General features: G+C 44.7%; 1 protein-coding gene across 1 annotated transcript in view; it reads left to right on the forward strand.

Moving 5' to 3' along the window:
• The window catches only part of LOC144148447 (hapless 2-like), a 151,665-nt gene that overhangs the window by 68,123 nt on the left and 61,393 nt on the right, over nt 1-22,149 (forward strand). Inside the window, exon 14 of the mRNA XM_077679984.1 lies at nt 2,954-3,104. Coding sequence (XP_077536110.1) covers nt 2,954-3,104 — 151 coding nt within the window. The remainder of the gene's footprint in view (nt 1-2,953; nt 3,105-22,149) is intronic.

The raw sequence follows: 22,149 nt of genomic DNA on the forward strand, positions 1-22,149 counted from the left end.
GAAATTGGCGGAACGCTTTTTTCAGCAATTTACTGACGCTGGGTGCTGCCTGTCGCCAATCTGGACAATTCACCCCAGCTTTAAGTTATTCAGAGTTGTTTCCACTAATATTTGTATATATTCCAAAACACCGTATGCAATTCATCGGAACTCAACTTATTCTAAGTGTTTCCGTTACTGCATTGGTCTATTATACACCAACGCGCTTTTAATTTGTAACATAAATTTTTATTCAATAACGCTTTTGAACTTAACAATAAATTTGCAGCCTAACAGGTTTCCTTCTGACAGGGTCAAACACATAAAAATCACTTGAACGCAAGGAAAAACTTAACTCTTTGCTACGGCGATATCCTTATGGGAAGTGTAGATTAAAAGTTTCTTAGCATTGCAAAATTTAAGGGGCCTGTACAACAAACCGCATAAAGTTGACATATTTTGTTCTGGCAGCCTGGTGAAGTGCAACCCCACATTCAGGGAAGCACTTCCCTTAACATAGCTTAGCAGTTTCCTTTGTCAATCCTACTGCGGGAACAGTGTTTACTTTCTGGGTGCCAGTGCGACCGCTTCCCAAGTCAGGCTTTGAACTAAACTACATTGAAAACCTATCGATATGCGGCAATATTTGCAATTCTCCAGCAACCTTGTAATGTACTGCAGGGTAGCGAAACTTTAGCCACACTAACCGTTTTAAGCGGATATTTACAAACCAAGCAGGTTTTGACTCAAACTGCTGATACCTCAAAACCACACTATCAAAAACTACCCATAGAAACTTATCAACTTCCCTACACACAAAACAACCACTTCAACAGCATTAGAGTTCAACAAAACTAGAAATTCGTGAAGCATTTATCCGCAAACGCACAATATTGTAACCCACTCAGCCTGCCTTCGAAAGGCGTACCGATACGGAGAGAACATCACAATATTCTTATTTCGAACGCTTAAAACTATATTTGTGAACCATCATGCATTGATCGCAAAAGAAATGCGTGTCTGTGGAAGCGCATTCCCAGTTTCAGGGCCCCCAACCGCAAACCAGCCTACCCCAAACCTCTTATTGACTTCACAGATTGCCTCATGCGCTGTTTTTTTAACTCTGCGTGCTTTTTTCCGCTTCTGTTTTGTGTACGCGCTACAACTTTTCACAATTTCCCCAGATGGCTTGTCGAAGGTCTCTTCGCTATACCATTACATTTGTTGTCCGCTGTGAACTCTGTTAGGCATTACAGCTGGTTACGAGGCTTTCATTATTGCTGAACGCCAAAAAGGATGCCAAAGGAATCAGCTGAAAAACATCGCTGTTTTATTTATGTGTGGTTAGTTTTCAGATAAACACATCGGTGCCAGTGATTGCAGCAGACTTGCCGCTAAGCAGTCTAATTAGAAGTGTTGGTGGCAAGCCTGCATTGCAATCCGCAATTTAAGATGTTAGTTGGAGTAAGGGAACAGCTGCTTAGCTCATATTGCGGCATAGATAACCCTAGAAATTAGCTTGTAATATAGAGGAAACCACACTAGAGTCCTCTGCAAACATTTTATGTAACAGCCGAATTCATTCCCTTCCATAATTATACGCAGAGTTTGTGCTTTTTTGTTACCAATACCAATAACTATACATTGGTGTAACATCTCCGCTTAGATCTATGCGAGTGAGTTAGTAAAAGAAAGTGCATTCCAAGTTTTTGTTCTAAGCTATACTTCATTAGACCTTGTGATGAATTATTATATCCAATGAACTTGCGCGGCGTTGAGGTTTTTACGTATCTTACTCAACTTTATCGCTGTGATCATTGCACTGCTAAAACATGTTAGTCTGGAGAAAAGGTTGTTATGATCGGCGCTATTATCCTTACTTATGTGTCTCCAAGGGTAAGGTCGTGCACAAAATGCAGGGGATGTGCACAATGGGCAGTTTAAATTAGGGTGGTCCAACTCGCTGTCAAAGATAAGCACTTTGGTTGAAATTATCAATTATGCGGCCATAATCAGGATGGCCTACCTGACTTTGTAAGGCAAACCCACAAACTCGTTTGTTTCTAGCACGCGCAATAAGCGGTACAGAAATTATGCACTGAAAAAGAGTTGAAGTTGCGCGAGCCGCCGAGAGTGATCTGGCGGCAATGCGCCCGTAAGGACGCGACCCGGGGAGCTACAGCCAGAAAACAAATACAGCTTCTCAGGAGGGGTCCCGGGTACGGGAGGGGGGGGGGGGCGGAGCGGAGATCCTCGATAAAGGGCGACTCACGAGTCACCGCGCGCTTCTAAAGATAACGGTTTATTAGGGAGGGTAGGCCGCAGCCGCTCCTGCAATATCAGCTGCTGTGAGAGGTGCATGTACCCAGGGGGGCGAACAGGAGGCTCCCGGTGATGGATTACTGGTGGAACGAGCTTCGGAGGGCACTATACACGGGACATGCTCAATTTGTGACAATCGCGGCCGCCAAGTTCACCAGAAAGTTGAAGCGAAGCTCCTCAGAAGACCAAACACGGCTTTTGTATTTACATTGTTCGAAAGTGTGAAGTATATACCGTAACGTGTAGCTTCGGCCGAATGAAGATTCTTTGCTACTACAACTACCATGTTTATTGATTTTCAACAAAACACCTCATACTGTGTATATTTACGCGCAAATTAGTAAATTTAGCAAAAAATGTTTTTGCCAGTAGTATCAGCGGTACCCAAGTTTTGAGAACTCTTGATGAGTTACTGCGAGTGTTCGATAGGCTGCATGGGTCATGTTGCTGAAGCTAATTGCGCTAATTTTATCGCACATGTTTATTTCAACTGCCTACAGTTAGTGCATGGGTGAATTGAATTGAGGAAACATATCCATGTATGCTCACCGACGGTGACAAGTGTAATGGTCTCATTAGGTTTTACTTTGAAGGAGCAACTTGACGGGGCTCCCTGTGACGGATTTAATGCCACGCATGGTGCTAAACGCAGGAAGCAACGTGTAAGGGCTATCAGCTATGCCGCAGAGTTCCTACTGAACACGCTGTTCTTCTTCATCTGGCCAGCTCTGCTGTTCAAGAATCGCGTTGGCAAGAAAGACACACGGAAGTATACCCTCCTGAGCAGCACTACAAGTTCCTGGGTAAGAGGTAGAATGCATTGTTTCAAGGACCGGTGTTTCGTAAAAGTAATCTGGATTTGTCCTCATTCCTTCACCAAAGCTACGCTTTTAGATTAAGGTTGGCAGCAGAGGCGCTTTCGCGTCATCATCAACCGTGCCGTTTTTTTTGAGGCATTGAAATAATGATCATGGCTAGTATTATACATAATATATATACTTGTGAAGACTATATCCATCCATCCATCCATCCATCCATCCATCCATCCATCCATCCATCCATCCATCCATCCATCCATCCATCCATCCATCCATCCATCCATCCACCCACCCACCCATCCATCCATCCATCCATCCATCCATCCATCCATCCATCCATCCATCCATGGAGGAAAGAAAAGCTTAGGAGAGGCCCTGACGTCACACCCAGCGCAGCCGGAAACGCCATTTCTGTAAGTCGAATGGCGGACCATTGGCCCTCCATGCCATTGGCGGACTCTTTTTGCCTCTCTCTCTCGGTGCACCTTCTCCGCCTCCTCCGTCCTGTATTGCCTCTCTTGTCGTCTGCAACTGCCAGCGCCGAGCCGGCGGAAATCAGCTGATAGGCAGGTAGAAGGCCGTTTTGCAGCGCGTGACCGTGAACCTAAACGCGCGATGACACTGTTACACGTCTTCAGTGTGGCCGCAGCAGGTTTGCGAAGCGGCTCGCTCTAACAATGCCGCAATGCTCGGTGCCAGGCTGCAAGTCGCGATCGGTACCCAAGGAATTGGGCGTCACTTTCCACCGGTTAGTGCATCATTCCGCTGACAAGTGTTGCTGTACATTGGTGTGCATTCATCCTTTGTTTGCAATCGCCGCCGTTTATAGGTTCCCAAGCGATGGAGAACGCCGCAAACAGTGGGCGAACGCCGTGCGGCTACCGGACTGGAAAGTGCCCAAGTTTGCGTTGCAGTTTCACTGGCAATCCCAGAGATTACCAGTCAATTAAACGGCCGTTCTATATATATAGGTAAGCAGTACTTCATGCAGATTTCACGCTAAAAAATTGTGGAATGTTTTTACCGTTGTTCGCGTGCCTTCGATAGAATTTTTTGCGAAGGAGGAGGAGGAGGAGGCAAAACGTTTTATTGAGTAAAAAGAAATGAGAGGGTGGGTGGCGTCAATAAACTGTTTTTCGCCAAGTTTCAACTTGTCTCAGTGTCAATAAATTCAAGGTGATATCAGTTGAAAACGTTCATACACTTATAACCTCGCAGTATGAAGCGTTGAAAAGCGAAATCTAGAGCGAGACCACAAAAAGATCCAGATTCCAGATCCAGCACTCTTCCAGTCAACAGACGGACACCTACTAAGGTAATAGGACGATGGAATTATATCAACTGGGAATCTACCTTGTAACAGTTGCAATGGCACTGCCGCGCATTGCCGGCCTAGCAAACTAATATAGCAGCGGCGATAACCAAAAAATTGAGTTGCGAATCGTTCGGTTGCAAGTCGCCTACGTACTGCACACCGTGTATCACTTCCCGAAAATCTACCTGACGGGTGTCCGCGCGTACGACGGGACGGCGCGTTCACGATATCTGCACTTCAATAGGTGCGTCGTGATCGCGACCGGAGCAAAAGCTTGACGCGGTACAAGGTGCACTTGCAAGTAGAAATTAAATGACATATTCACATCGGCGCAGCTGTCGCAACTCGCAGCATCATTTTCGAGTTCCGCAAGACCACAGCGCAGCAAAGCGAAGCAGCAATCTTCGCAATCGGACGACAAGGCAGGCGCTGCCTTTCCTCCATGACTGGCGAACGGCGGGCGGGCTGTTGCTAGGACGCCGTTGCTAACGCGACTTCAAATGGCCGCCGAAAACACGTGACTTCCTCCACACTTTTGCCAATGCGCGGGGATAGCTGGGGGCCTCTCCTAAGCTTTTTTTTCCTCCATGCATCCATCCATCCATCCATCCATCCATCCATCCATCCATCCATCCATATCCATCCATCCATCCATATCCATCCATCCATCCATCCATCCATCCATCCATCCATCCATCCATCCATCCATCCATCCATCCATCCACCCACCCACCCACCCATCCATCCATCCATCCATCCATCCATCCATCCATCCATCCATCCATCCATCCGTCCATCTGTCCGTCCGTCCGTCCGTCCGTCCGTCCACCCACCCACCCATCCACCCATCCATCCATCCATCCATCCATCCATCCATCCATCCATCCATCCTGTGAAGGGGAGTCCTCTCCCTGAAACGTCAGTAAACTTATTTTTATTTTCTAAGTCTTTCTCGTTTGTCTCTGTCGCTACTAACCTTATTTTTTTCGCGCTCTGTGTGAGTTTTTATCTTTTCAGTCTATATATATATATATATATATATATATATATATATATATATATATATATATACTTTAATATTTCCTCGCTTTCAATGCCGGAGAAGACAGTCCCCTGATTCAGTCGGTGGGCTTGCCACAAAGATTATAATTTAGTACAAATTGTGAAATTACCCATTAATTGTCAGAATATGCAAGTCAGCTTGCAGATTTACAAAAACTTTGTAATCGTGATGCAGAATAGGCAAAGCACTGTAGTTATTGCGTTCATTAAATTATTGAATTTTGGCGGCTACGAAAAATATATCCCACACCCTTTCAACCACGGTTGAAGAAAGGTGTTTGTTATTTCATCACCATTTTCTGTGTGTGCAAAAGTGTTGGAACAACAAAAAAAAAACAAGAGTTGCCCTTTGCAAGTTTTTCAAACCTTTGGAGAGGGCTAAAATGCAAACGGAAGCGTTGTGTGTGGATTGAAGGTAACCTTTTTTCACTACCTTTTAATACATTATATTTTAATGATAAAAACACAAAAATAACAGAATGGGCAATTATTGTGTTATTTTCGATGATTTATGAGAACTTTATTCGAATCAGTACTAACAAGGAAGTAATGTTCGGTTGACCAACACTGATCGTTGGGTTGTTCTATTCGTGCAGAAACTGGTAATAGCAAAAGAATAATGTTATCAAGGTATGTAGGAGCCGCACTTCTTAGATATTAGGGTCTACGACGTAGGATCAAGACTTTTTAAACTAGCAGATGAATATTTGGTACCTCTTGGTGTTTAAAACAGTGTGAATGGACATAATTCATTTGTAACCCAAAACCGATCTTACACCCTTTTAAAACGAAAACAAAAATAGAGTGGTAAGTTGTAATTACACATAAATAAAAAGTCTGTTGGAACACAGAAAATGTTTAACCACCTCCCGCCACACCAATCGCACCTATACAAACCTTTTTAGAGCATTAGGTTGTAGCCACAAAATGTGCCAAAGTGTTGGGAAAACATCAGCAAGGATGTCACCACCTTCCAAAATTTTTCCCGGCTTTATAGAGCCCTACATGATCGAAAGAGTTCAGTATGTGCATTCAGAGTATTATTTTGTATACCTTTCAAACGTAACTCATTTGTACTGACAGGAGCAAATGACATATAACATAGGCAAAAATTGTGTTGTCATTCAGTTTCACTCACGACACAAATGTTCAGTTTCATCAATACTAACAATATCACCAATGTGATGAACTAACACTGATGTATGGGCTCTGTAATTACTGTGTAACAACTTTGTGCCAAACAATAATTTTATCCCAATATAAAGGGGCCGTACTGCTTCGAAAGGAGATGCTACGGCGGTGGACGTGAATATCTTTCACCATTTCTAAGGTGTGGATGTTCAAATCTCGGTATATATAGCCTTAATATCGTCGTTGTGATGAAATACCAAGCACCCAATCTACAAATGTTAAGCACCGTACAGGAAACCCAAGGTGTGGCTGTCTGTGCACACACTTTGTTGCCACACATGAAAGGTGCAAAGCCACAGCTTGGGTAATAGAACGCAAGAAAACCGGTGACAAATATCTACAAACCCGCCTAATACACCTATACTACTCTTTTTAGCTGATAAAAGTGAGAACCATTTAATGTGCGAGTGCAACATTTTCTGGTGCGGAACCCAATTTAACATTTTGTTTGTTTCTAAAGTGCGAGGATCATAACGGTACTGTTTTCCTATTAGTTGTGTAAAGATGACTTTATTCTCGTCTTTGTGGAAACACAATGTACGGTATGTCCTCCGTAGGGTAAATAGTGGCCTCGCAAGAGGTGTACCAAATGCAAGGTGGGATTTGCCACTCACACGACGAAGTATATTAGTAAGTCTGGGATTCTTTACACAGGTGGGAAATCTGAAATATACCGGTGTTCTCAACATAACACAGATCTGTGAACAGCCCCCAGTATACCTTCTTCCTAAAGCAATTCCGCAAGTTGGGCATGTTGGTGGATGATTAAAACTTCTCCTATAAGTCATCGTATCTTTTGCAACATTTAGGTTGCTGCAACAAAAGACTTTAAATCTCTCGAATGAGACTATTACGTCAGTAGTGCATTTCGCTGCAACTACGCTGACATATTTTTGCTACCACTACCACCGCTATTGTATAATAAGGAGGAGACGTTTTAATTCCCTTATGAACCTTCGTAGTAAACATAAGTTCGCAAGCTTCAAAGTGGCAAGAGACTGTTATTATCTCTCTGTAAGGCATTTTCCGTGAGATATCTTAACCATGACGTAGTGGAGCATCAGGAAGAACATGATTTTAAGGATGTCGCACTCTTTGTTACAAATAATCGTTCAGTTTAGGCAACAAAATTGAGAATTCCATTCAGTGTAGCATGTGTACCTGAATGACCACTACATCAGCAGCTCAAACAATTTTGTACGTTTTTCACTTAGTAAAAGTTTTCTTATAACCACTGATAATGTGGCGGATAAAATTGACTATTTGCATTCTAAAGTGTGAGATCAGTACTGGCAGCAAGAACCGGCAAAAACACCAATTTAGTTAAAAGAGCTATGTGCGGAGGGACGTGGTCTTAATGCTGAATGCATGTTCGGATACTCGTCAGCACATCGCAGGTCGGTGTCAACTTCGCGTCTTCTGTAGAAAGCAATCGCGTAGGTTTGGCTGTCCTTCGTATTGTTTCAAACGAATATCAGAATTGAGTGACACATTCGCTACCAACTGCAAGCCAATTATTCTAACAAACAGTGTAGCAAGTAACCACGTTTTCTTGCTGTAGGAAACGGAGCAAACTTAAATATTTAGGACTGTCCTACGTTATACCAAAGGGCATATTATCACAATAAAAACATTACCTCCAACATTATGTCCGCCTAATTCAAAGTAGAAAATATGTGAAATTGGCGCTACCTCTAATATTCTTGGGAACGATGGTCCCAGGTTTTGGGTACATGATATATTTCGTGCTAAATGTTGTATCTGACATTCCCTTGCACTTAATACACGATTTTAACTGCTCTTGCACTGTATCGGCGGCACTCAGTACGAGACAGGCCTTGAGATTCGAAAGTTTCTCTTAGGTGTGTGACAGCATATAGAATTTAGAGCAAGTTTTTACCACATGGTTTGCTGGAGTAGTGAAACTGTAGTCTGTAAAAACAACACTGATTAGAATACTAGCCCTAAACATCTTAAAATACATGTGGGTATGTTTTGAATTATGTACTGAATGAAAACTCTAAACATTTATTAAACTAGCTCTGTACAGAAATTTCGCCCTTCCAAACGTCTGCGAGTTTTGATACACCATAAAATATTTTGATTTTTTTTTTCAGGATGACTCTGAAGGAGCCAGGCGCCGCGCAAGCGAAATCATTATTCCTACGAAATTCCAAGGAGGCAGAAGAACTCGTTCAACCACGTAGTACTCGGCTACACCACAAAATGAAAGCCTGAAAGGAACAATACTAGAGCGATTCCACGGATAGAAATAAATGTATTTCACTGATTACCAGAAACTCGACGGGAATGGAAATTATCGTCTCGACTGGGGCCAGTTGGTTCATTCTGATCTTAAACAACAGTGCAAAAGACAAGGACTAGGGAAGAAGCACACACAGCGCTTGTCTGTGCTTCTTCCCTAGTCCTTGTTTTTTGCGCTGTTGTTTAAGATGCAAATTATATTTCGCTTTGCAGTAGAGCAAGGCGTCATTTGTTACTTGTAGGTGCTTTTCAGTGATCTAGAAAAACGTTGGTGGCATTATGCTACTACAGTTTCACAAAAAATAACGGTCTGAAAGTCGTCATGTGACTGCAATGCAAAACAATTATTCCTATTTTAGACAAATTTGCACCGGAAATAGTCACCTTTTATTACAATCTCGAGGACGCCATTTCTGGATTTTCTGTTGTTTTAGAAGCAATCCCTATAACCTCTATGTCAGCAGTTCTGTACTAAGGCCTGTAAAATATCCATAGGCAAGGCAGTGCTTTTCATTAAGTTGTTACAAAACCAACAAAATGGCATCTGTGCCCAGCACAAAAAAGTGATATCTTGTTATTTTTATGTGTATTGTTGTTAAATGAATTATGAGTTGCCAACGAAGCTGCAATATAACTTCCCGTACCTAACCACAGAAGCTGCCGCAAAGCTGCTTGAACTATGAAATATGACACCCCGGATACATTACCCTCGTGAATCTACGAGGAGAATGTACAGCTCCGGCAGTTAGAAACAGCATTGCGGCGACACTACACCTAACTCGGCGGAGAGTGTGCAAGAACAACTAAAGCGCTAAGTTGGGAGAGTTGGTAACTAACTCAATATTTCATTGTAGTTCGCGCATTACCACAGGGACAAAGCTAAAGAGAGGCAACGTAAGCTTGACCTTCAACTTAGTTTATGCCGCAAAACAGAACAAACGTCTATTCACACATGAAGCGTGAAAAGTGTGAATATTTAACAAATCGAAAACAAAGAAAACAGTTTTGCACGCCTCCCGCTTGCTCCTATCACTAAGTCACGCAAGAGTGCTGGCCCATATCATACGGCGTGAAATAAACCTACACGTGCATGGGGAAACCAAATCTCCAAGAAACGGGTTCTGGCGAATCCTTCCCCTTCTCTGCCTATAATAATGACCTCAAGAGTTTCTCTGTCTCTGTGCGAGGAAAACCTGTACAAGGTGCGCGTCTGCAAGAAATCTGGTGCAACCTATGCAACAGCGGCAACGATCACCGGGTGGCCAGCACCCATGTGCGCGTTCACAGCCGCTTGGTGCTCTCCGAGCCTCACATTAGGGCTCACTCTCGGAGCGCACTCGAGTGTCCGAGCACTCTCGACAGTCTGTGAGCACATCTATGAAAGTGTCCGAGCACACTCTTGACAAATACTGTCTTTTTTCCAGAAGCTAAAAAATCTGTTCACCGTAAATATGAGTTTGGTCTCTTGCGCAGACAACGAAAATTTGGAGAAACTGTACAAGTAGTCTTGGCGCTTGCGGTAAGCGAGCCCGCACGTATTATTGGCGATTTAAACGCCCAACCAAATTTGGGGCTATTAACGAAACACCATTATAAAAAAACATATAGCCAACATCATCAACCATAACCTCCGAACTCTGCAGAATGACCTGTAAATACCGCCCAGACCTGGCACCAACATGTCCAGTGATACGAGCCCTGATATCTGGTTATTCGCCTGGTCAGTAGAGGTATTGTGGACGAACGCCAAGGTTAACCTCCACTCAGACAAGATGTCATGTACCTTCGCATGAAAGCCAAGGATCTATGTCGGGCTTATGTCGGGTCAACGGATCACATCACAAACTGGTACCAATTCCGCAAAACCAGGCATTCAGGAAAATCAAAACCAGGACTCACTAATTCCGAAAGTAAACAAACAAACACGCGAGTATGCGACGACAGTACGCAAAGAAAATTGTTCCAACCTATGCGACGGGCTTTGAGGCCCACAGTACAAAGTAAGGTCCTGGAACTACCTGCGGCGGCTTATTTACCCACTATAAAGTAAAGGAGAACATAATGACAACGTGATTCGCATGATTAAGAGGGGAACATAATGGACTTTTTTAAGTTTGAAAAAACACATATATTCAAAGCCAGCACAATTTTGACCCCCCATTCTACACAGGACATCATAATACGGAACTGGCACACCCATGCAACTGCACGAGCTCAACGCTGCCATCGCCGCAAGTAGGAAAAGAAGTGCCTTAGGGCCATACGGGGCCACTGTGAGCTTCTAGAAAACATGGGTTACCAAGCGTTTGACGGTGCGGTGGAGCACCTTAACCAAATCTCGTCTATGGGGACAATACCAATGTCGCAAAAGACCGCTAAAATTCCCTTCATTACCAAACTTGGCAAATCCCTCCACATCGAAAATTTACGGCCGCTTTCACTAACGTCATCCGTATGCAAATTTATCGAAAGAATACCACTCAGACGCCTCCAATCTCTGCATGAGAATCAACAAATGCCGCAAATTGTGTTCGGCGTTATACAACTCGCTTCCGAAGTTGTGCTCATTCAACTGAAACAGGATATCTTCATCCCTGCCTAACATCCCTCCCCGAGAGCTATCCTCACACTGGGCCTGAAGGGAGCCTTTGACAACGTAGCACACGAGGCGATACTCCGGAACCTCAACAACGCCTGGTGTGGGGAAGGAACATAAAATTATATCGTTGACTTTTTATCCAGCCACAAAGCCACAATCAAGGCAGGAGCTGCCAATTATGATCCCGTCAAACTCGGATGTCGAGGAAGAACTCCCGAAGGCAAAGTCATCTCGCAACTGCTGTTCAACATTGCTCTTCTGCATCTCCCTAGATGCCAGGGGAGTATACGCAACCTATTCCATTCACTCTCTGCAGACGACGTGGTATTTGGACAAAAACGAATTTGCTCGAGAGTCTGCAAGAGACCCTAAAACCTCTAAGAATTGCGTGAACCATAACGCTAAGGAATGCGGACTTTCGTGCTGAACCAAAACTGAGCGCCGGGTGTAGCACGGCGGTGCCGCGCAAAGAATGAAGACGACAATGTACAAGTCAGCCTATAGGAACAGGTCATCAAAACACTGAAATGGATAGGGATATTAGGCCTCCTGGTTAAATAAGACGCTAAAAACGCCCGGATGATGCAACGGCTCACAAAGACATTGGTGCAGGTGCTGCGCGTGATTAGAAGAATAACGAACAGATATCATGGGGTCAAGGTGAGCCACACATTCCGCAACGTCCAACCATGTGTCCTCTCAAAGGTGACGTACCCTCTGCCATATACAGTACTAAGGAAAAGATACCACACAGATCAACGTAACTCTCAGAAAAGCCACGAAGCAAGCCATCGGCCTCCCGATTACCGGGAGGCAAACCCGACAGACTCTTGTGAATGGGGCACTATAGTACGCGCGACGAGCTTAAACAAGGCCACCTGTTTAACCAAACGGGTGGCCGTGCACACACCTCTAAAGGTGAAAAGGTCCTTAAAGGGACACTGAAGTGATATGTACACATTGCGGGATTACTAGCGTAAATTGTAGTCCGGAGTCCCCAGGCCATGTTTCGACCACTCTAGGCGCGTTTACGCGATTTTATTTAGTAGAAAAACTAATTGGAAAACGCTGTCCTCCTCTCTTTACGCTCGCCCATTTTCTGTGGCGTTTTCGTGTGACGTCAGGAGGGGATGAGCTGGCAATTGGCTGCGCCACGGCTGCGCTACTGCACGGCTCCCCGGCCGACAGAGTCAGTCGGCCCAGCGTTTCGTCCGCCGGCCGCCGGCGGGTCGTCGCAATCAAGGAGGTTAAAAAAAAATTGCTTGGTCGCAATTCGTTCGCTTAGTTGAAACGAAGCCAGGACACGTTTGTGAATGGAAGAATGTGCCTTTCTTTACTTGGTTTGTTTGTACACTGTATCTAGCTCCAAGTCAAGGTCGCTTCACACAAGCGCTGCACATGCGACGCTTCGCTGACTGGTACGCCAGTAGGAAAATATAAGGCCTCTTGAAGGCGGGAGAAGAGTCAGCGAAGTCAATATAGGTACTAAGCAAATAAAATCAACTGATATTTTTACCGTACAGCGTAAAACTAGGGCGCGGGAAACACTTTTTTGCGCTGGGCGAACAAGCACAGCGGTCAGCAGCACGACTACGCATCTGCGAACGCTTTTCCGTCTACGAAATGCAATTGCTAGACGTGAGCTACTGTGGAAACTCGGGCGACGCTTACTGCACGATCGCAGTACAACAAATAGTCACCTAAGCGGCTTGAAATGACAAAACTAAATAAAAGTGTAAACCGGTTGTACAATATATACCCTATATTAGCAAAGCATTCCCGTCCCGCTCCGTGGCCTAGCGGTCTGGGGAGCCAGGAATTCACCGCAAATGTTTTGCGAGTCACGAGTTCGAATCCTCGCGGGTACGTGCTTTTTTTTTTTTTTTTTTTGTAAGTTAACTTTTTTGTTTTCCGCCGGTGTTTTCTATATTGAGTTCACCTTTTTTGGGGCCGCAACGTTCATGGCTACACGAACTAGTTCACAAAACGCGCGCAGGCTGGCACTGGCGCGCTAGCGAGTTCTCGTTGGCGGCCTGTTGCCATAAGCACCGACTGCTTGCAGGCAGTGGGCACAGGCCAGAATGAACAGACCCTTGGCCTGGTGCGAACACGCTTTTTACGATACAGGCATGAGGGAGGCAAGCTCCAAATATGGGGGAAAAGCGCATGACATTTGGGCGTCTGCGGGTACGCGGAGGGCGTTCATGCACTGCGTAGGTCTCGGCTAGTGAATGCTACGACTACAAGCCGTCCTGGGAGGCTTATCTTGTGCATTTTACAGCCGACAACATGGCAGAAGCGCGGTACGATGATTACTGAGATATTGAGAATGGCCATCCAACAAAGCCATTGGTTATGTTTTACAGAACCGAAACCGAAACCGAAACTTGTGTGATTGCTAACCTTGGGCATCGTCCAATCACGGCGCCCCTCCTCTCAACGTCACAGCCTTAGTTGGTGCGGCCGCCGCAAACCGCGCATGGTAGTTTTTCTTCTTTCGCGCTTTGTAAAATAATTACCGATTTGTCAACCGGATAAACGATGAAAAGTGTGCTAATTTGAGCCAGTCTACGCAGTGCGAGCAAAAACGGGAGCTTGACAAATTCACTTCAGTGTCCCTTTAAGTAGAATTAGCCAAGCAGTAAACTCGTGCCCTCCTCCCATCCCGAGGTAAACATACGCCCGAATAGCAAAGCTGCATCAAGTACTTCCCGTTATCTAGAAGCATTCATCCCGACTATCCAGAAGGAAGACCCGAGGCAAGGGCGAAAGCCTTAAAAAAATTGAGAGTCCCTCCGCAGCGTTGCCTGCACGGACGCAGGCACATACCATCCAAAGCGGTGGTAACAACGAAGAAATACGCCCTGATCGGTGCCGCCATTAAACCAGCCACAACCAAAGAAGCACTAGAGCTAGCTATTTCACTAACCCTGGCACACTAGGGAGCAACCATTATCACAACGAAACTTAAGAAGTATGCCTATTTTTCACCTCTGGGGGGCTCTGGCAAAGTGGACGCATCGCATACTGACAACCAAGCAACCGGAGATTGTTCGCCCAAATGTATAGGTTGACATGAGGCTTGAATTTTCCTAAGGCCGCTCCAACCGTGCCGTTTTTAGCGTGGTAGAGCTGCTACTTTATCCAGGAAACATAACTTTTTTTTTCCAGAGAAGGAAGCATTATTTGAAACAAACATTTTGAGGAGGCTGCGAATATTCACATAACTTTCGCCACTCATGTAGCTGGTCCCTAAACGTTGCTTGCGACCACTGCAAATGCCAAGTTTCTACGCATCAGTCGCTGAGAATCTAATACGTATAGTTAGCTAAGGGAATGTTTTGGAGAGACGGCCCGATTTACAGAAACAATATAAACTGCACGGAAAAAGAGGGCTTTCGCAATCCGGTTGCTCGCTTTGCTAAGCTCCAGGCAACAAAATACAGTAAAAGCACGTTAATTCCGCCTCCGTTGTTTCGAACTTACCGTTAATTCTAACTGGCGCCCTGGTCCCGCACAGCCCTGCATATTTCAATGGGGGGGGGGGGGGGGGGGGGGAACTCCGGATTATTCGAACTCGTCGGCATCCAGAATGGTTAATTCGAACTTGGGTTCACTGGTTCTCATCGCTAGTCGCAGAAGGACTCGGGCCTTCGTGATTACAATGTCTGGCACATCCAATCCAAACCAAATTTACTAGAGATGCAAAAGAAGTGACAAAAAAACAGCAACAAAGCGCGCGCGCTACGCTGCTGCAGCAGCTTACTTCGCTTCCGCAGGCGACGTTTGCTTTTAATCTCGATTTTCTCGACGTTTCCATGTAAATAAGCGCGTTTCGCGGCATAACTAGCGTCATTATTTTAGAAGTCATCTGCCTCAAACGTGTGGAAGCGCCTAGTTCGCGATAAAAATTCCAGAGGTAGCTTTTTTGTATTCTGCCTGCGCGCTGTGACATATTGGACATTCATTATAGCGTCCACCCACTAATTCGAACTTCGCCTAATTGGAACAATTTTATGGTCCTCTTCGAGTTAGAATTGAACGAGCTTTTACTGTACCATCACGTTCAGTGAATGTGTGACGCGGGAAGGTTGTCAAGATGCCTAAGCTAATTCTAGTGAGATGAGAGCGTGAAATTGTTTCCTTTTGCTAGGTTTTCGCCGTCTTTGCCTATTTAGACTACTGCCTAGAACCCCGCCAACGTAAGCGGAACGGCTTCTTCATTCAGAAACAATAATTTTGTTGCAGCGGCTCTGCCTCGAGTGGGGCTGTAGGCTACCATGTCAACGCGCGCTATTTCTGCGCCCGCCGGTTTTGAAGCCAGGATTTCCACATATACCAGCCAACCGTTTCGTCGTGGCGTACGCCTCAGAAAACTCCCAACCAGGTTAAATAAACCAAATTACTGGCCCCACTGGGAAACGAAATTAGACCCGAATAGAGAAACGGAGAGAGAGCCCGTTTCTCTCAGCTGCACCCACCGAGAAGACAGAGACCGACGGTGTACTCAACGAGCACACCCGCCGGTCCACGAACTGCGCTCATTCGAAGCCCTTGTGTGAAGTGCAAACCACATAACGTATGATAACGGCATTTGCAAATAATGCGAATAATGAAATTCGACTGTGGGGTTTCGTGTTCCGTTAATACCGGCGGAGGAATCTTAATTTTCACGGTATACATCTCACTGAGTACCCCCAAATCGGACATGGAATGTTTCAGTCGAACGCAATTCTTCTCAGTGGCCACAGATCACACCACCCGGAGTTCCTTGTCGTGGACTGTACTGTGGATACGTCAAAAACGCAAAACAAGTGGTTCATACAATTGGCAATGGAACATTTTTTCAGTCATGTCCGTCATCATACAACTCAACCAACCACCATTCATAGATCATGAATTGATTTATCATTAGTGAAGAATGTTTCTACACTGAGGCCGAAAAATATCAGTGTGTATCACACGGCTCATAAAGCAGTTGTGAATGTCGTTGTGAAGTAACAAAGGGTGTGGTTAAGTACATTTCTCTTCTCCCTTGTTTCACCTTTAGTAGTGCCACGTGTGGGAATGAAAGTAACATCGCATGAGAAATGGTTGTGGGTGTCGTTTACACCTTTACATTGCAATTAGGTTCCCAGGGTGAATTTGCGCGCATTTTTTGTGTCTTTTTAGTTATGCACATTCTATGAGAACGCTTGCGAGCTAATAGCAATTGACACGTTGTAAGGATGTTGCGTTGTGTTCTTTTTTCTTGTAATTTTTTTAACACACCGTGTAACAGAGTACGACGGGCGTATCTGTATGGTCTATTTTTGAAGTACCCACCGCGCTTAAACGCGTAACATTCTATGGACCGCGTCAAGAACCAACCACAACAGCGTTTACGTCTACGCGAACAGAAACGCGTAGGCAATGCACCGAGCCGCGCTATCGCTACGAACATGGTCGGCGAGCCAGGTCATTCGGATGCGTGGGTGGAATCAGTTTCGCCGCCCGTTGTGCCTGTGCAGTGCACGAATATCTGGGCTGCGCCGTTTTCGGAAGCACAAGCGCGTACGTTCCTGTATACGGCCTGCGCCGGAGTACGCCGATTTTCCGCGCGCTTACCTCGAGCTACGAGGATTCGAAAGCACATCGATTTTGCGCTTCCTTGTGCTTGGATCATTAGGGAATTGTTCGCCGTTGCAGGTGCATTTGCTGTTTCATAAGCGTGCGCATTTTTAGACGCGCGAGGGCGCCTTCTTTAGCCAACCTGCCCAAGTAATTATTTCGTGTTATTTACGTCACCATCAATCCCACAGAAGTTACGCGCTTCGAAGCGGGTGAATCGTTCTTAGAAAAAGACGAAATATTGCCCCCCGGCCAAAGGAACAGCCAAACATCCACGATCGTCAGCTGCCTTTGCAAAACAGCACACCTTGATTAACGCCTTATTCTAACTATCACAACTACGTTGTTTTAAACAATGGAACATCCACGTCAAGACGATTGAGAAAAATAACTTAAAATTTCCCCATGTGGGAGAGACTTCCAATCAAAAATAATAAAAAAACTTAATTTTAAACATTATGTGACACAAATTTGCAAATATTAAGACCAAAGTTTCATGCTGCAAATTTCAATGAATATTTGCAAATTTCTTTTTGATAAAACCTAGAAAAAGTAACACTGCTTATTAAAAATTAATTATCCAAGACATACAACCACAATTTATTTTATTGTTAGTTTAAATATTACTTCGAGTTTTCTAACTGTGAGAGATTTGATGCTCGAAAATGAAGCATTACGCCGGAAATCCAAAGCTGGTTATCGAGTTAAATTGCACATTTGTTCAAACAGACTTGAAGAGGCTGCGCCTCTTCCTCCTGTAATTGGTAATGTGGACTTTCGCAGTGAAGCTCCGGGGCTCAGCACGAATGTAGAAGCGCTGCTATCAATACGCATCGGTACGTTGAATGAGCGTGAGGTGGTTTAGCCTGAACTCCATTAATGATATTGCATGCAGACACAGCCGAGCGCGTTTACTTCAGTTTCCCTGGATCGGGACACCGATTCCTACCGGCTGCGATACGAGCAGAGTAGATAATCTGCGCGCCGCGCTTCGGGAAGGAAAGAGCGACTGTTTCCGACGGCCATGTTAGAGGCAGCCACAGGCTTTTTATTGAACGAATGAGTTAATCGAACTCCAGTTTGTTCTGGCATTGAGCAAACCCACATCTCTGGATCAGTGACACTTCAGAATTCTGGCCTAGTAACAACGTCGTAACATAGGAAACAACCCCTGTAAGCTACGATGCCACCTGTTACACGAAACAGATCATTTTCAAAAAGTAAACCAGGTGAAGATAGCGCGAATAAGTCCAAACGCTGTGAAGGAATCGCATTTGCACCGGATCAGAAAACGAAGACCCGAGTAAATCTACGACGCCGCAGCAAGCGTTCGATATGACAGCCATCATTCAAGCAGCTGTACAAGTAGCCGCGAACGAAACGATCAAAGGTAAGAGACACGGACACGGAATTAAATGGACACGGAATTGAATTTGTCAAGGTCCTGTTTTTGCTTCCACTGCGTTGACTAGCTCAAATAAACACACTTTTTCTTCTTTATTTATTTTCTGAATACTGTTAGCCTTTCGGCTGTTACAACGGTGGTACATACTAAGAATGTCAAACATCAATACATTCGGATCATACAGATATTTAACCAGCCACACATCAACCTGGAAAAGTTACATAGCATACATTGGAAACACCGACATTGAGGCTAAAGGAAAAACAGTTCAGTCGTAGACACCGTACAAACAAATGACAATAAATCAAAATACTAGACCATGCTTACGGCAAAAATCTGTGAGCCCTTCCTCAAATTTTTCGTGGTAATGGCAAAGCATTCCACTGACGAATTGTTTTAGGAAAAAACGAATCCGCATAGACATTGACACGCTGTTGCGGCACTTTGTATGTGTAATCGTTTATACCTGTCTGGTTCTTCCGTGGCGTGGCGTTAAGTATTTTGTTGTATGAATGTTTAATCTATTTTTTGACAATAAAAATAAGAACTTCATCCTTAGCCAATTGCCCACGTTCGCCTTAAGTGGGGAGTTGAAGAGAGCGTATCATTTCTGTTACTGACTCGGTCGAAGAGTACTTTGAAAGAATAAACCTGGAGCTCGCCTTTCTACGCTTTTCAGCTTATTAATAAGGCCGATTTCAAAGGGATCCCATACAACGCTGGCATGTTCTAATGTTGGCCGCATGTACTTAAGATATGCTGCTAGCTTAATGGGAGTCGAAGCAAGTCGTAATTTTCTTCGCAAGTACCATAGTTTCCGCTCCGCCACCGTACAAATGTTTTCCAAATGGGCCCTCCAATTTTGATTACTGGATATTGTAACACCTAAATATTTTGTTTTATTGACGGTGGGCAGGCGGGTGGAGCATAGAGTATAATCGGAATGGAAGGCACGTTTACTTTTGTTTGTGACGTGCAAAGCGAGTATTTTAGTTTGATTTATTTCCACCCGCCGCGGTGGCTCAGTGGCTAAGGCGTTGCGCTGCTGAGAACGAGGTCGCTGGTTCGATTCCCGGCCACGGCGGCTGCTTTTCTGATGGAGGCGAAAAGCAAGAACGCCCGTGTGTAGAAGATTTCAGCGCACGATAAATATCTCAAGGTGGTCAAAATTAATCTGGAGCCCTCCACTACAGCGCGCCTCATCGCCTGCGTTGCGTCGGCGCGTTAAACCCCACAATCAATCAATCAATCAATCAATCAATCAAATGATTTCTTTCCATTTTATATTCGGTACACCAATTACTGAGAGCATCAATAGTTTCATTAGGCGCTTTTTGATCCGCTTCACTGTGTATTTCTTTATAGATTAGGCAGTCGTCTGCAAAAAGTCGCACTGCAGTTCTTCTATCATGCCGCATGAAATGTCATTGATGTAAGTTAAGAATAGTATCGGTTCTAAAACTGAACCTTGCGGTACCCCTGAGGTAACATTTAGTGACTCAGATTTGACGCCGTGTATTTGTACATATTGATAAGGAGGTAATAAAGCGGTATTTATTGAATGAACCCTGAAAGAAGAAAAACTACCACGCGCGGTTGGCGGCGGCCGCACAAAAACCCAGCAGTGACGTCAGTTAAAGATGCTACGTGATTGAACGATGTGCAAGGTTAGAATTTCAAGAAGTTTCGGTTTCGGTTCTGCGTAGCAACATGCTTGGCATCCGAAGTAATCGGTGGAAGGGCATTCTTGATATCACAGTAATCGCGATACCGCGCATCTGCCACGTTGTCGGTTGTTAAATGCGCCATGCAAACCTACCAGTACGACTCGATATCGTAGCAATCACTAGAAGAGACGTACTCAGTGGATGAACGCCCTGCGCGTCACTGCAGACCCTCAAATACGATGGGCATTCCCACATCTTTAGAGCCTTCCTGGCTCCTAACTGTGTCGTAAAAAGCGTGTTCGCACCAGGCCAAGGGTTGCATGATTCGGGACTGTGCGAATGGCTCGCAAGGAGTTGGGGCTTATGGCAACAGCACGCCAACAAGCACTCGCTAGCGTGTCAGTTTCAGTTTGCACACATTCTGCGAACTCACTCGTAGAACTCGCTCGTAGAACGTCACAGCGCAAAAATGCTTGATTCAGTATAGAAAAAATCAGCTAAAAACAAAGAAAGCAACGAGAATTGCCGTTGAAAACCCGCGTCGGTGTAGCCTCCAACGTGGTTTCGAGTTCCCATATTTTTGTATATTTCTCATCGAACGGGTCAGCGCAAGAGAACAAGCATTTCAACGTGACCACCTGCGCCATTGAGGAAGAGGGTATCATCGGCCGGGGTAGTAAGTACCTTAGCACCTTCGTATAAAACATTACCCTAGAATTTTTTCTTTCTAAGTCTATTTTTATACTTTAAATATACGTGCTCTGAACTCTCGTACCATGCACTCTTTGTAAAATGCTACAGCCTACGTCTGGTGGTGGACTTTGTTATTTGTAAAAAAAATATTCATTCATTTATTCGTTTATCCATTCCTGAATCCTTTCATTCATTCCCATCCATCGTTTTTAGTATGAACCCTTTCATTCAGTTGCCTTTCAACCAACTGCCCAAACACGATGTATTGCATAGCCTACTTCAAGCAAGCGACTGTAACTCAGTCGTGCTAACCGAAACGTGGCTGAACGCATCTATCTTGGAGTCTGAATTGCGTCGTCTGCTCAACGATTTCGATATTTTCGTTGCGATCGCTAAAACAAGCCGGGGGGGGGGGGGGGGGGGTAGAGTGTTAAACGGCGCTCATCAGTTCGCAATTGCGCTGTCCAAATTCCTTCGAGTCTTTCAGTAATCTTTATTCACTGCAAAGCTGCCGTTCCACCCGTTACCATTGGCGTCCGCTACTGGCGCCTTGATTCCAATCCCGCTTTCGTTGGAGAGCTGCATGAGGCTCTTAAACTATTAACTTCAGCCTCGGATACCGCCCCTCGTTTCTTTCTTCGTGATATTAACTCTCCCGCGATAACTTGGTATAACCTAGCATTAACGATGTCGAAACAGAACACTCAAAGTTACCTCATTGATACTTGCCTTACCGTCAATTTATCTCAAATAATTAGCTTCCCTACACGTACGACTCTTAATTTTTCAAGCTTACTATATTTATTTCTAACAACCCATCCAGATGATGAAGTTTCTTCCGTTTCTAATACGAGCAGCCTGAGAAATCATGCCGTCATTTATGCCACTTTCCAATGCAAGTTGCCCAACCCCCCCTAAAAACAAAAGAAACGAACCCTATACGACAAAGCAGATTATTAAGGTATGAATCATGAACTAGCTTCTCTTTGCGATAGGTTCCTCTTGGATTTTCAAAACGTTCTGTTGACGAAAACTGGGAGCTCTTCAAAACCAAATGCAGCAATTACTAAACATGTAAATCTCCACAATTACCATTAGAGAAAGGCCTACGTCGCCATGGTACAATAATACTTTAAAACGGCTTAGCAACAAAAAAATTACACCATCTTTCCGTGGGGAACCATGGGGTGATGCGGAGCGAGTACTGCTGCTCGCTCAGGTAC

Source organism: Haemaphysalis longicornis, unplaced genomic scaffold, assembly GCF_048455015.1.
Source record: "Haemaphysalis longicornis isolate Haplotype H1 unplaced genomic scaffold, Haemaphysalis longicornis Haplotype H1 scaffold_8, whole genome shotgun sequence".
NCBI lineage: Eukaryota > Metazoa > Arthropoda > Arachnida > Ixodida > Ixodidae > Haemaphysalis > Haemaphysalis longicornis.